This window comes from Corvus moneduloides, chromosome 3 (assembly GCF_009650955.1).
Source record: "Corvus moneduloides isolate bCorMon1 chromosome 3, bCorMon1.pri, whole genome shotgun sequence".
NCBI lineage: Eukaryota > Metazoa > Chordata > Aves > Passeriformes > Corvidae > Corvus > Corvus moneduloides.
This window is the reverse complement of record NC_045478.1, coordinates 57,415,299-57,430,613: the sequence shown is the minus strand read 5'-3', so window position 1 is coordinate 57,430,613 and position 15,315 is coordinate 57,415,299. Positions and strand designations below refer to the sequence as shown.

General features: G+C 37.1%; 1 protein-coding gene across 3 annotated transcripts in view; it reads left to right on the top strand.

The window, feature by feature from the left end:
* The window catches only part of ARHGAP18 (Rho GTPase activating protein 18), a 95,209-nt gene extending 80,156 nt beyond the window's left edge, over positions 1 to 15,053 (top strand). For all 3 annotated transcript variants that reach the window (XM_032101711.1, XM_032101710.1, XM_032101712.1), the window contains exons 10-15: positions 672 to 754; positions 2,023 to 2,229; positions 3,014 to 3,160; positions 8,702 to 8,826; positions 9,973 to 10,034; positions 12,676 to 15,053. In XM_032101711.1, the coding sequence (XP_031957602.1) occupies positions 672 to 754; positions 2,023 to 2,229; positions 3,014 to 3,160; positions 8,702 to 8,826; positions 9,973 to 10,034; positions 12,676 to 12,767 (716 nt within the window). In that variant the 3' untranslated portion in view covers positions 12,768 to 15,053. The remainder of the gene's footprint in view (positions 1 to 671; positions 755 to 2,022; positions 2,230 to 3,013; positions 3,161 to 8,701; positions 8,827 to 9,972; positions 10,035 to 12,675) is intronic.
* Positions 15,054 to 15,315: the final 262 nt, after the last annotated feature.

Genomic DNA, 15,315 nt, shown 5'->3' with positions numbered 1-15,315 from the left:
CTGCCAGAATGTAGGAGCTCTTCTGGGACGTGGAGGAGTGTAGGGATGTGCTCATGGTGCGGCTTGGATGAATGATGCACCTCTGAGCAATTGGTAAAAGGCAGAACCAACGTTACTTTAATTATAGCTTGCCTCGTTTGGTACAGCGCACTCTGCTGTAGATGCCTGTTAAGCTTCTCTGCTCTTGGTTTTATCCCTGTTGGCTTGCCGTTGCAGCTGCTGTTGGTTATGTCGCTGGAGACCTGCCTTACTCAGTGACATGTGGTATTCATTCTGTGTGGGTGACTTGGGAGATCGTGCAACTGTGAAGGCAACCAGAGAAACTGTGAAAGTAGTGTTGAATATACCCTTTCTTATGTTGGGGCACAGGCTCAGGAAGGGAAGAACCGTTAGCTATTCCTTCTTGTAGCATTGCAAAATAAAGAAGAAATCACAAGGCATCTAGAAGACATTGCCAGGAGACTGCTGAGTCACACACCAACTGAATCCTAAAAGAACATTTGGAAATGAGTATCAGAAAACCAGGATCTGCCAGTCCTTTGTCATACTATGATAATTAGCCATGTGTATGCATTCAGTGTTTTGCAAGAGGTTTCAACTTAGAAATCATGCTTTTTGAAGAGTACAAATAACAATTTCAAAATACTGAGGTCCCTGTGCTTTACTGGCAGATCTCCCAACAAGGAAACAGCAACTGCAAGCTTTGAATCTTTTGGTTATCCTTCTACCTGAAGCAAACAGAGACACCCTGAAGGTTAGAATTGTTAATACTATTTTCCTGAATAAGGATTTTCTGTGATTTTCTGTTTCTGTGAATCCACTGTAATGAATGCTGTTGTTTTCTTAACTTTCTTTTTTTTTTTCAGTTCAAAGTTAATGCTGAAACTAGTGATTCTTTTTTTTCCCCCCATATTTCACATAACTTTGGAAGAGAAAAAAAAAGAAACTTAGGGCACTAATTCCTCCCAAATTACTTTTAAGAATGTGACTTGAAATTTTTCCAGGAGATTGCAATAGTAATCTCCCAGTGAGAAACCTTTTATCTTAGAAGTTTTGCTCCCTTTTTTTGCAGCAGCAGCCATTATTTCCAGTGCAAAAAGTAAATAGTGTTAGAATACAATGGATATGAGTTTCCTTTTATGAAGTGGGTTTAGCTCTTCATTTTTATTCCTCACTTTTCTCTGTGCTGTTTGTTTGTACTCCCAATAAACTAGAAATTTATACTTCCTGTTGCTATTTGTAACGTGTTACATGGATCCTTCCAATTTGTGCTTGTCCTCTTGTAGCAAAGCTATTAATGTTTTTTTCAGAATATGCTTACTGTTAAAACTGTTGCAATCAAGAATGAATGCAGGATTTGTGTAGGATGCAGAACATCATCTATTACAGGCCAAAAATCCTACTAGGTCTTATTGTTCAAACAAGACTTTGTTTTTGAGTTCGTTTATTGTGTGGAGGCAGTCAAGAAGGCTCCTTAGTTGAGCTGCAAATACCTGGAACTGAATTAATTGAAAATTGCCGGTTTCTAACTGGCTACCTGTCGTTCACAATGCAGTGTTTTACTTGTGAATTGCTTACCTTACAGAATTAGCCACTCCATGTTCCCATAACCATGACAGCTGGCACTATTGTGTTCTCTTTCAATTTAACAAATGCCAACAGTAATGTCCTCACAAGCATCTGTGGGATGCTACTTATACACCTGCATAACAAAGGTTTTGAAAAAAATCTTTCTGTGCAGAGCCTCAAAGTCACATGAATGCTTTTGAAAATATAACCAAAAAACCAACAAGATTGTTTTACTTCATTACTTGAAGGAAAAAAAAACTTGCATTACTATTCTGTGAATAGATGTATTCACACTTCTATTATTGATTGCTTTTTATGTGGTTTTATTAGGAATTAAGAGCTTTTTCCAAAAAATATACAACATCATGTTTCACTCATATGATCATTTTCAACTCTGCACATGCTTCACTTTTCACATGCAGAGTTGAGCTGTACGTTCTGCTCTTATTTCAGGTACTGCTTGAATTCCTCCAAAGGGTAATTGATCACCGAGACAAAAATAAGATGACGTTAAAGAATGTTGCGATGGTGATGGCCCCAAACCTTTTCACGTTTCATGGGTTTGGCTCAAAGACTATTGAACAAAGCGAGTTTGTTATGGCAGCTGGGACAGCAAATGTCATGCGCTTTATGATTCAGTACCAAAAACTTCTCTGGACAGTAAGTGTGTTTTTAAAGGGGGGGAGAGGATGAAAAATTTCACAACAAGGTGTCGGAATAGAGAAGTCATGTGAAGCCACATTCATGATTTAGGGAAGGATCAGACCAATCCAGCTGGGTTCTTGCTCATAGGTAACTCTTACGGGAGCAAAACAAAAATATTGCGTCTGATGTTAAGCTGTGGTGGTCAGAGTTTTAATATGGTATGTACTACACGTGAGCTCAAAAATAAGTCCTTGGGGTTATTTGTGTTTGGTCTATCAGTATACATTGCTATGGGCAATTCTTTTTGGCTTAGAGATATTAGGAGGAAACACAGTGTTTGAACTCACTGCGCTTTTGGGCCAAACTTAGTAGTATATTAAACATGTTTTGATAAAACATGAAATTGTGTCATGGTCTTAAGCAAAGCTCTAGCTTAGACAAACTGGACAAGTTGGAGGTTTGTTGTCCGTCAGCAGCTTGAAACAATTTTGACCTTTGCTGCATGGGAGGAGAAGTAATTATCACCATTTTACACACTCAGTGTCAAGTGAATTTTTTTGGCTGAGAAGAGTAAAAACGCTGAATGATTCCACTTCTCTTCCCCTGAGAGCTTACTGAATGGAATATTGTATTACAAATGGAGTGGTTTTAAAATTGTTTCACAGTTTTATATTATTTGAATCTTTAGTTATTACTGGGAAGAAATACTATTTTTGAGTTCTACCTGATAACCTGGCCATTTACAAAGTTTTGGTAAGAAAATTATGTAGTTATTCGTGCTTACTCTATATTTATCTAGATTCCGAAGTTTATTGTTAACCAAGTGAGAAAACAAAACACTGAAAACCAGAAGAAGGAGAAAAAGGACAAAGCTATGAAGAAACTTCTGAAAAAGATGGCATATGACCGAGAAAAGCATGAGAAACAGGAGAAGACTCCTAATGATGTAAGGAAACATACATCTGAAATGCTTTATTAATAGGAGCATAATTTTTAGTGAAAAAGTGGATATAGCGGGGGGGATATTTATTTATTTACTTACTTACTTACTTAACTGAGAATTTCAATAGATAGCAATTTAATGTGGATTTCACAGTTTATGGGTTACCGGCATGACACATTTAGAGGATTGTACTGGTTCTTTGTTTTCACAGATTTTTCGGAATATTTCTATTCTGAAAAATGACAGCCCACAGGTTGTTTCAACCTGGGCATTTGAAATAAATATACATTAGGTCAGTATCTGTGGAGAGAGCAAATGTTGTGACAAGACTCAGTGTTACTGAACCCACATTTGGATGTGTTGTTGCCCAGTGGAAGTCACGGCAGACCTTGTGTTTACTTAAAAACTAAATATCTAGATTTCACTACTTCATATTTAAAAGTGTTTAGAAGCAAATCTAGCATTTCATTCTTCTTCCATCTACAGGAGTTCCAAAACCACTGAACTCCTTATCCCAGTCTTTAACTAGAACATGCACAACCTGCCCAACCCGAGAAACTCCAAAGGATGAAACAAACGTGAAAAACTGATAAACTGCTTCTTATGTAGCTGTTGTCCAAGTGGCTACTGCCAGCTTATCCCAGTGTATATAATCCACAGTTCAGTATCTCTCCTTTAGGTAATTGACTTCTGCCAGACCCATCAGTGATGTCAAGGCATGTTTCAGCGTAACACTCTTCACACATTCTTTGAAGTACAAAAATCCTGTGGCAATTATAGTGTTAATTTTTCCTGTAGTTCAGAAAGATTTTAGTTGAGCTGTTCCCACTGACATCAAAACTTTAAAAATGCATTTTATGAATGTTGAAATTGTTTATAATTTTTATAATTACAATTTTTTGAGACTTTTTAGCCTATACGATATAGTACTTTAAAACACTTTCAGTGCATTATTCCAAAGCTAGTTTAAACACACGAACAGGTAATACCAAATAAGTGTATTCTGATACCATAATGAAAACGTATCAGATTTGGGTGGTATGAGAATCTCGAGTTTGGGTGGTATGAAAATACCCCCTTGTGGGTTGGAGTCAGTGAAGATTCTGGTGAGGTAGAGTCATCTTGTGGTCGCTGGTAGAAATGCAGTGTTTTGAGCAGTCTGGTTTTCTTATCAAGTGTGTGTATGCCAGACTGTTACCAAAAAAAGGGTTGTCATATTTTTAGAAAGGCATTTTTAAAGCTTTTAAGCCAAAACAAATAGAATGTGCCAAATGAATATGCTCTATATCCAGAATCTGCTGGAGACTTGTATTTCAGTGTTCCTACCTCATTTTCTATGCAGTATTTGACACATATCTTAGTGTCCAAAATTAATTAATTCCCCAGGCCTTACATTCGTATCTATGTATATGAAGGAATCTTGACACAGAATGACTTACATATGATTTTAAAATAAAGCTAATTAAACACTGTAATTTGTTTTTCTTGGTCTAATAAAAAAAGAATTCTTTGAATTCAATTGAGTTATGATGAGATGACACTTAATGCTGCCATCCTGTGTTCAACACAGAAATAACAGCAAATACACTGAAAGAAGTAAATGCTGTTTCAAGTTCAGATATTGGATTTTTTTTATAACTCAGTGCAAAGATATGTCTTTTTAATCCACTGGGGAATTAGGGCTGAGGTCTTTTAGAGTAAATTATGCCTTTCTAATCCACCAGGGAGCTAGAAGTGAAGCCTCATGTAATATTCTTACTCGAACGTAAATGTAAAGTTACTATTCAATAATTTTCTTTAAGCCCTAGAATTTTGTGCAGATTTTCGTCAAAATTAAATGGTACCATTTTTTATAAATCCTTTATGCTTATTTCAAGCATTCAGTAATTTTGGGTGATTGAGAACATATTACTCTTAAACTCATATTCACAAATTGATAAGGCTTCATTGTGAATGACAATTTTATACATTTTTCAAGTAAAAAAAGTCTCATTCTTTCAGGAAAATTTATTGTTTTGGGTTTTTTTTCTCTCCAATTTTCAATTTATACTGCTTTAATTTAAAAATGAGGTGACTTTTCCTGTGCAGTTGCTGAACTGCATTTCACTATTAGATGGCAGGTGAGGCACCCAGACTTGTGGTGAATTCCCACTCTCATGAAACCTGTTTGAAACTTTGGATACCTAATTATCTTGTGGGATGCTGAATTAAAAGCTAAGGAAAATTTTCTATTTTCTAACACTTGCTGTGGCACCCCGCATGATTAAACATAGATGGTCAGAGCCTGAGTCACTTCCATACTCTCCAGAAATAACTCCCTATCTGCATTCTTAAAGTAGCTCATTTGGATAAAATTTCATCTTAGCTCTGATGAAGCCTCACTATCAATCACATTTACCCTTTTGAGACAGAGGTTAAAAAGCATTTACTGCAAACTTCAGGTGAGACCTCTGTACAGTGCTGAGAGTGGTTAATATTAGAGGGCTTTTGAGGGTTAATTGCTTTTTTGGCATACCTATGGCCCCAAGTCAGTGTTAGGGATTAAGTCTTTATGTTGGTGTTGGGCTGAATAATGCTCTAGACAGGCAAAGAAAGATGCCCTCAGGACTGGAAATTTACCTACTGCCTTTAGCCAGATGTATACCATCTGTCATTGTACTCCTCTGTATGGTGCAATTGTTCCAAAAAAGGGAGCAGTCGCGTGATCGGCACGACGCAGTGCACTGGGCTGAGCTACTGCAGGTTAGAAAAACCATTGTATCCCATGGCCCTTCTGTTTGTATGATCTGTTTGAATTTACACAGAATAACCTTTCTGACTCCTGCTGAATCTCTCACTCACTGCAGTGCCAGATTACTTACTAAAAAAAATTGCTACCTGCTAAATCATTTCTCTGTGTCTGGTTTTCCAGTTTTTTGTCCCAAACTAGGCACAGTATTTTGCAGCCCAAAGGGAACAACTGCTTTGCATTTCTTTCAGATTTTGCCTTCCATGTAACAAGAACCTTTCGAAAATCAATTTTGTTCTTCATAATGTTCATGCCCCATACCTGCTTGGTATGTTTTGTACCTTTAATAAGTATATATAATATTCCATCATTAGTGAAAATATTGCATAGTCACTTACATTTCTCTCTGCACCTAGAGTGAAAAATATTTAAGCGTGTCATGAAAAATGGAATAGAAGAAACTGGGAGAGACCCACCCCAGATCCTATAGCCAGGCAGCTGCTCTTCTTTGTGATACGTAGATGCAAGTCTCTCTGAAAAGGAAGGGTTTGAAAGAAGATTAGTACCTCACAGGTGACTGCTGTGCCTGCTGCAGACTAAATGTTGTAGGCCAGTGTATTTTCCATCAAGTAAGGATATACTGTCTTCAGTTTTTTTAAGAATGCAAGTACCTAATTCAGCCAGGGGTTGCAGTGCTTTAAATCTGACCTGAGAGGGCCTGTGAGGCAGGAGAGGGAACTCACAAGCTGAGTAGTGTAGGTGACCCACTCTTCAGTGCGTTGTCAATTCTCTCATAGGTTCATGGCTTAATATGTTGTGATATGGAGCCCCTAATTTGGGTGTTTTGGGTGTCGTGCAGATAATGTCAGCATTGGTCCTTCTGTCATTCAGCTCTTAGAGGCTTTAGGCCACATTTTCTTTCCCACCAACTTGCACGGTGTATGGGCTAGGGGATGCTCAGGTTCTATTCTCTCTGTAGTTTGGGAGCATGAACATATTGTGCAGCTGAGCATGATTTCTCCCGGAAATGCAGGTGGTAAAAGTGGCAAAATGCATTAATTAGCTGAGCTAATAATGATTCTCAGTGAATAAACAAAGTAATTATTCTGTTTGATCTGTGACCGTAATGTTACAGCTCTGTGGACATTTCTTGTTCTTTCTCTCAGATACTCAAAGCAGACTGCTTTTTAAATAATTTATCATATGCCTGCTGTGTAGCAAAAAAAAAAAAGTTATTCAGCTGAAAGTTGGAGAAACTCTGCTAAAGTCAACTGAGACAAAATAATAAAGAACTGTATACAAAAATGAAAGCTAGTTTAAATTTACCATGCTGAATTTGATGGAAGACCAGTTAGGGACATCTATAAATAATCATTTCATCCGTAAAAATTTCATTTCTTTTTGCCAGGATCCCAAAAGTTTGGAAAGAGGCAAAAATTTTTAAGTAGGATTTACTACCTAGCAGATGGCTACAGACACTGTTTCCGTAGGTGGAGGCTGTAAAGAACAGATCTGACAAATTTAGAGATAAATCTAGGGAAAATCTCATAGAGATCTCTTGCAAACTTACAAATCTTTGATTTCACAATTACTACATAGCAAATTCTCAATATGACGGTTCTTACTGCTTTGGACAGAAGTAGTTATGATGTCTAGTATTTTTAAATCAATAAATAATAAGACTGGACACAAAAGGATTGTTTGGTTAAAATTGCTCACTGTAACTCATCATTTGTACAGTAGTGAGCCTTCAGCTTTCTCAGGAAGCTGTTCTTCTGATTCTGCTCATGTTTGTTCTATACCCATTTAACTCTGATGGTTTCAGAGAAGCTGTTCTAGATTCACAGGTGCCCAGATTTATTCATTGATTGTGGAAGAAAAAAATATTCAGCCTTGCAATTGGCTAAATGGAGGGATGTGGGGTGGGAAAGAAGAGAATGAACTGTCATAATCAACCTTGAGTACAGAGACTCTTACTTTCCTATCAAAATGAGTACATTTGCGTAAAGGATAATGTAATAGGAATAGAAAAATCTCCAGGAACAGAAATTAGGACCTTATTCACAAATAAATTATGCCTTTGTAACTTCAAATGTCATGTACCTGCAAGTTGGACAGAAAAGCTGTTCTTGGAGCCCTCCTATTCTGTAGCTAATATGATTAATATTCATCATCAAGGACTTGTGGGTTGAAATAAAATACAAATCCATTACATAGTCAGACCTGCAGGTTGGCTAGCTGAATATATTCTGGACAAGAAATAGGGAGAAAAACCTGGAGTAGCGAATATCTGCTTTTAAGAAAGTGAAATTTACAAAGAGGAAAGAAGAATCCTTTAAAGTAGAATGATCTATGAGTACTTCGTGTTTTCTTTTTTTTTTTTTTTGGCAGGAAGTTCAGATTCAATGAAACTGGACAGGTTTCTTCCAGAAGTTTTAGTGGAGGGTCGGTGCAGGGGCATTGCCTGGTTTTCACACCTGTAGCAAGACTCTTCCATATCAGTGTCACATGCTTCTCATAATACCAAAGCGTGTTCTTAATATAGCATATTTGTTATTTTTATTCTTAACATCTTTGAAAAATAATTAAACACTACTGTTCTTTTGTTCTGAAGTTCTCCCTGTTGTTATAAAGAGCTTTGAAGGTTGGATGTAATTAACTGAACTGCTGTGTAGTTACCATGTGTTTGTAGTAAAGTGTAGTAGATAGTGAAGTACAGAGCACTGTACTTACTTACTTATTCCATACTGTATTTTGAGAAGCTCATCAAAGCCAGCTGCTAGCAGCTTTGTTCCAACACTCTTATTGCTTTGCAGACTGATGTTCCTCAGGGAGTGATACGGGTGCAAGCGCCTCATCTTTCCAAAGTTTCCATGGCAATACAGCTGACAGAAGAACTGAAAGCCAGTGATATAGTAGCCAGGTTTCTCAGCCAGAAAAGGTATAAACATGTCTTTGTTTTGTTATCATGTCGGGAGAAGTGTCTCTTTATTTATTATATCAAGAAAATTTTTAAAATACTCAAAATTCAGGTCAGTTCATGAACTTTTGGGCTGAATTTAGCCATCAAAATACTCACTTGAGGAATTAATGCTTTTAAATGTCATTGAAGCTCAGGAAGCCCTCAGGAATACATGAGTGCTGTTAGTAAAAAATTAATTGCTATTTAATCTGATGGGTCAGGAACAGTTTTGTCATTTTCTGGGGACAGGTCAGAAGGGAACTCCAAGAAAACAGAGGAATGAGGAAAGAAGAAAGAAAATCTTGTTTAAAATAATGCTTTTATATATAGCAGCCTAATAGGCATTGGAATATAATGATGTGCAAATGTCATGCACATGAAATGATTTTAAGGGAAAGCAATATTTTAATTATTCAAATCCATTCAGAAAGGGAGAAATTTTAATCAATCCTTTGAAAAAAATATAAAATTAACACACCTGTTCATCATATATAACTATTCAGCTAAAGCAATAATATGGTATATTAGTTGACATTAAGAAGATGCTTTTTTCTAAATGCTGTTTTTAGAGGTTTACACCATTGTCAGAAAGTTATTTTCTGGCTGGGCTTTAGCATACATTATCACAATTAAGCAGTGAGAATAATAGAATCCCTTTGTAATATAGGGACTTCATTCTTCCACTATTTTTTACTTCTTTTAGTTGCAGTACAATTAAATCCAGTAAGATTGTGGTTTCTACCACCCAACCATAATGCTTCTTCTGAAATATGGAATATTTGAGGGAAATACTTACTTTTTCAGCAGCAGTAAAAGAAAAATCAGAGGGTAAATATCAAGCTACTTGCTAATAACAATGAAATTCTTTTCTAAAACCTGCAGTTTCCTCACATGTCTCTTATTTTACCTTTTCTGTAGTGTATTGCTCATGTGCAGGACTGTTCATTTGCACTAGCATGCAAGGGTATTCTTGTTCACTGACTGTACCAGCAAGCATACACACAAAGGATTTGTGATGGGTTCAGTTCTGATCTTAATTAGCATAACTTCTCCCAGACATGTCTAGGTGACTGATCCACAAGCTCCTTCGTAATACCATCATTCATTGTGTTCTGTTCCCTACAGTGGAAATGTCCAAACACTCAAGAAAGAAGAGGTCTTTCTTTATGAAATAGGAGGAAATATCGGTAAGAATGGCTTCTGAACAACTTCTTTTGCTAGAATAGGATTCCTTGGCACACTGTCCGTGGGTTTCACTGTGGTTGCATTTTTATTCATGTCCCTAGTTCTCCCTGACACTAAGGCAGACAGTTAACCTTGTGGAGAAGGCAGCAGAGATGTTGGTGTGATTATTACATTAGTAGTATCTTATTATCTGTCCCAGAGGAAGTTGGCAGCTGTAACAGATGTTCCTGATACATATGTACAGTGAATAAGCACGGAAAGTTTGGATACAAAGGTGCTTGAAGTTAATCTTACTCATCTCTTTGTAGTGAGGCATAACAAGTGAGCTTACAGTCCTTCATGTTCTGCATTTGAGTGTCAATTGCAGGTTCCTTTGGGGGGAAGAAAATGCTCAGTCAGAAAATGACCGTGCGATAAAATTTTCCAACAGTTAGTCTTTCCTGCTCTGCCTATTCCAGACCCTTTTAATTAAAGGAAATAATAGCAGCTCAACAAAGCTAATGCCAAGGATAATTTTGAACACAGTTCTAAAATTTTCTTTCATGAATGCAAGAGTATTTTTGCATTAGGAATCAGTTTCTAATCACAGTATTTTTCAAATGCTCAGGAAAACAAAAAGAGAACTAGAAAGCAGTTGTAGATTGGACTTACATTTATTTTTTCCTTAACTGTGACCTGTTAAACTTATTTATAGTTATAAAATTAAATGCAGTACTTCTGTCCTCTGCAAGTTTAGATTCCGTATGTAAATTGCTAGTTCTACCATTTTTTTTACCTAATGACTATTATAAATAAATTTTTTTGTATGTGTGTCTAAACCAAATGACTTAATTAAAAACAGCACTTCCCTATGTTTTCTGCAACAGATATGTTTTAGTACTTTTACTAAATCTGATGGCAAAAAAAAAAAAGAAGTTACCAAGATAGCTGGATGCCAGATGAATGTATTATATGTTCTCTTGCATATCTAATATGTACATACATTTCCTATGTCTGTTAAGGCAGGTTGCAATTCCAGATGTAAGACTTTTTTAAAGGAGAGGAATATCTTGTTTATTCTACAGAGGTGTAATCATGCAGGAAAAATTGTTTTGTAACAGAATTCCAGTGAAACTGGAACAACCTACTGTTACTTTAAGCATGTGACAGAATTTGCATTTCCCTTGGAGAAAGTGCACGGGTAGTTGCAGATTTGTTTTGTTTTGTTATGATGCAAGTTAGAAAGCTTAGGTGTTTTCTCTGTCAGAATGATTTACTTCCAGAGAGTTTCAACTTTAATCAGTCCTTACTAGTCCTTATTAATACTCTCAGTTAAGGTAAGAGAAGCTCCCTGCCTTTAACCTGATGCAGAGTTTTAAGTAAACCAGATAGCCTGACCTTTGCCATCTGTCTCTCTGCCCGATGGGCTTGAGTCATGTAGAGGGAGCCCGAAACAAGAAGACTTGAGGGGCTCATGATAGAAGACTCATATCCTTACACTTATGCTCGTAATTGTAACAAGCACTATGTTGTGATCCTGTCCCCTAGCAGGTGTAGCTGCTGAATGTCTCCAGACATTTCTTGAGTAGTCAATACACTGTGGGACTTCAGGGCACTGAATGGGACTTCTGCCCCTGCTTTGTCACCAGGACTGGCTGGATAGGGACATTGCAAAGCACTGTCCCCATGCTCTCACTGCCTGAACATGCTGCACTGTATGGAGGAGAGGGGTTCAGCAACATGGGCAGTTCTGGTCACAGAGGATTAAAATCTCTAGGACTAAAATTCTAGAGAGAGCAGATGGAGACTGCTCCTGCTTGAGCACAGAGTGTTGCCTTCTTGCCTGCTCTATGCAGGGAGTTCAAAGAGCTGTCAGAAAAACTCAGCTGCAGCATTCCACCTGTGCTTGCCTCCCGTGTCAGGAGTGCAAGTACTGAAAGCATCTGTCTGGCACGAGCCATCCACCCCATCCACTTGCACAGCGGAGTAGAAGAGGGGCTGTGATGTAGAGCTGCAAATGCATGAGATAATGCTTTGCCTGCAGGGGAGTGGGAAGAATGTGCAGATCTTGATAGATCAGCATATGCTATTCTCATCATAGCTACTAGACATAAATTAATTGCCTGTAGTGTACCAAGAATGGTGTACTACTTTCTCCTCCTAGGACAGCAAGTATTACAAGTGCAGAACAGCTGACTTAAGAGGAGTAGGATAAGGAGTAACAGCTTCTTAGCAAGGAAAGACCTTGCACAAACTTAGCATTTAAAAAGGGGGAAATAACTTGAAATTTTAATTAATATGCAAATGTGGACATCATTTTTGGATATAATCATGAGAAGACCAGGACATTGCTCCTTTTTTACTAAACTCCTGCAGAGGCGAACTCCCATCTGCGTGGTCTGTGTGAAGAATCTGACCTAGAATGAAGGGGCTACCTAGAGGTAGAACAGCCCCTCCTCTTCTTCCTTCTTCCTCTTGTCCCCTTCCTCCCTGAAGCAGATGGGAAGGGTAAGAGCACCTCCAACTTTTCTGTGCGTTGTCCTTTGTTAAACACCACACAGAGACCTTGAAAATGTAAATGGAGTAAAACGGTAACAGGAACTTTGAAAGTTGTTTCCTTTCTCTTTTGTTATTGGTGTAACCACATGTCTTTTCTGTTCCTAGGAGAACGTTGCCTTGATGATGATACCTACATGAAGGACCTATACCAGCTCAACCCAAATGCTGAGTGGGTTATAAAACCTAAGCAGAGCTAAACTCACAACTAATGGCAAAACCTCCAACCTGTGGACTTGTGTTGTAAGGCTGAATGTTTCAAAGGGATAGTGTGTCCTTTCAACATTCAGCCATTATGTATGTTAATAGAACTTTATCCAGTTTAAAAAAAAAAAAAAAAAAAAGGCGATGGTGATCCAACAGTTATAACCAGTAAACTTTCAGTTTTACTTGCGGCAAAATTTTGGAGACAGCGCAGTTTTCCCACTCATGTTTGAAACGAGCATAAGTACCTTATGTATTTTATATATAAGTACCTTAAATGTTTTAATGGCACTAATCTACCTCCCATCTGGTAGGTCTTGTTTAAGAAGAATTTATTTTTCAAACAGGTGTTTAACCTCTTTATATTAGAGATCTACAATCTGTTTGTTACCTTTTTGTGTTCATATAGATCTTTTCAATGCTAGTACAATAGAGAACCAAATCCCGATCACCACTTCTGAATGGTACAGTACTAAAAATACCTAAACCAGTCATATGAATTTCCCAAATAAGTGTGAATTTCACAGGAAAAAACTGCAATGCAAAGTATTTTGTCTTTGGAAGTCCTAATTTAAAGTTTGATGAAAACTATTTAAAAGCAACTGTGAAAATGCTTTCTATGCAGCTTTTTTGCTAGATCTTTTAAGTATTTTTTTTTCTTACTCCAGTTGATTGTACTCTTGAGATTATTAAAAAAAAAAAAAGGAAAAAAAAAGCAAAGAAAGGATCACGTGACAAGGTGAGTCTTTTTAAAGCTCACTACTCTTGGCATTGTCGTTTCTGGCATATTGTCATGCACTAGAAAAACCTTTTAGGTTTTTCAGTAGTGATATGCAGCCATGTTACATACACTGATTTCAAGTTTTTTGGACATCTGATATATTGAGTTTTGTGAACTGCCAAAACTTTTCAATTACTAGCACACAATAAAAACTTTCAGGAAAAATAAAATAACTGTGAAAGGAAACTGTAGTCTAAATTTCATAGGTAGCAAACCACTAAACCTTTGACTCAAAACCAGTGTAAGGGTCTACTGTGGATATTACCTACCATCAGCTTTATATCTTGGTCTATCCTGGACGAGGCTAGAAATCAAGTTCTGATTTCCTTCTAAACCACTTCAAAAATTAATAGTCCAACAGAGAACTATTGCAAATCCGTCCCTTTGCAGGGAAGGACTGAAAGCTCCCTGTGGAATTCACTGATAATGAATTATAGACTGATGAGGCTTGTTGCAACACAAAGACCTGTGGCCTGGAGCTCCAGAGTCCCAGTCCCACAGCAACACTTTGGGCTCCCTAGCTTGTGTACCACTTTACAATTTATTTGTAAACTAGCTCAGCTGTGCTCAAGTGCTTACACCTGCGTGCTGACTACCTGAAGTAACTACTGTGAAATTGTATTCTTGGAATGAAATACTTTCTTTCAATGCACACAAAGAATTATATTGACCTCACAGGGAATATTATACATACAATCAAGGACTGAATGACTTTTTTTTTAAGTGATCAAAGCTGATTAAAGGAATAAAGCACCTTTCTGCTGAGCTTTGGATATCGGCTCTGACTGTGTTGACAAAGTAACCACTGGAACACTCCCTTTTATATACAAGCAGTGAAATAGAACCCTGAAAGGTCATAGAAAAATTAGACAGCTGCTGATTAGTTATCCACAGCATATGAACAATTTTGGGGCCATGTGTATTTATTGTTTCTTAAAGTCGAAGGTTGTCTTCATATGAAGAGGAAGCACTGCACTGGATGGTTCTGAAAAGCAGGATGAGTAAAGGAGGAAATTTTTCTAATGTGACTGTACTGCCCTCGATGCTCCATCTAGCTGGGTATCCCCATGTGGTATAGCACTGTGCCACTGTGGGCAAATCCTCTAAGACAAATCACTTTTGTCTGTAGAACAAACCACACTCCCTGTTCTTCAAATGTAAGGAATAGAGTAGCAAAACAGTATAATGCTTAGGTAAACATTTGTGAACCTAATGTAATAAATATAAGGGGGTTTTTTTTGACATGTAATACAAAAATGATGTGTTTTCATAATACATTATAGTTCTGTAAAAGATTACTTGTTACTGGAACTCTAGGTGTTATTTTAATCAGGAGCAAAATGCAGATGATAGGAACAGCTGTTCCTAACAGTTTTGGTATAAAATTGCAACCAACCTGTGGTTATGATCTCTTAAATAACTTTGTTTTTGGTTTAGTGCCATTTTTTTTTTTTTTTTAATTTAAAAATGTTCTTTTATAATTAAATGTTGTTTTTTCTGACTTCTTTTCTCATTCGAATTCTTATGTTTGTGCATAAAATATACCCTAATGACACTAAACTATGATTATTTCAAAATTTCACGTTTTACATCTTTGTAGAGAGCTTGTAGTTTTGTGTATGACAAGGGACATTGATAAGTTAAAGTCTTGCAAAATGAATGCCTGCTGGAAAAGGAAATAACTGGCTAGAAGTTTAGAACTTTGTTGCAGTTGCAATACACCTTTGCTAAATCTGTAATATAGGAATTACTGGGTACATGCA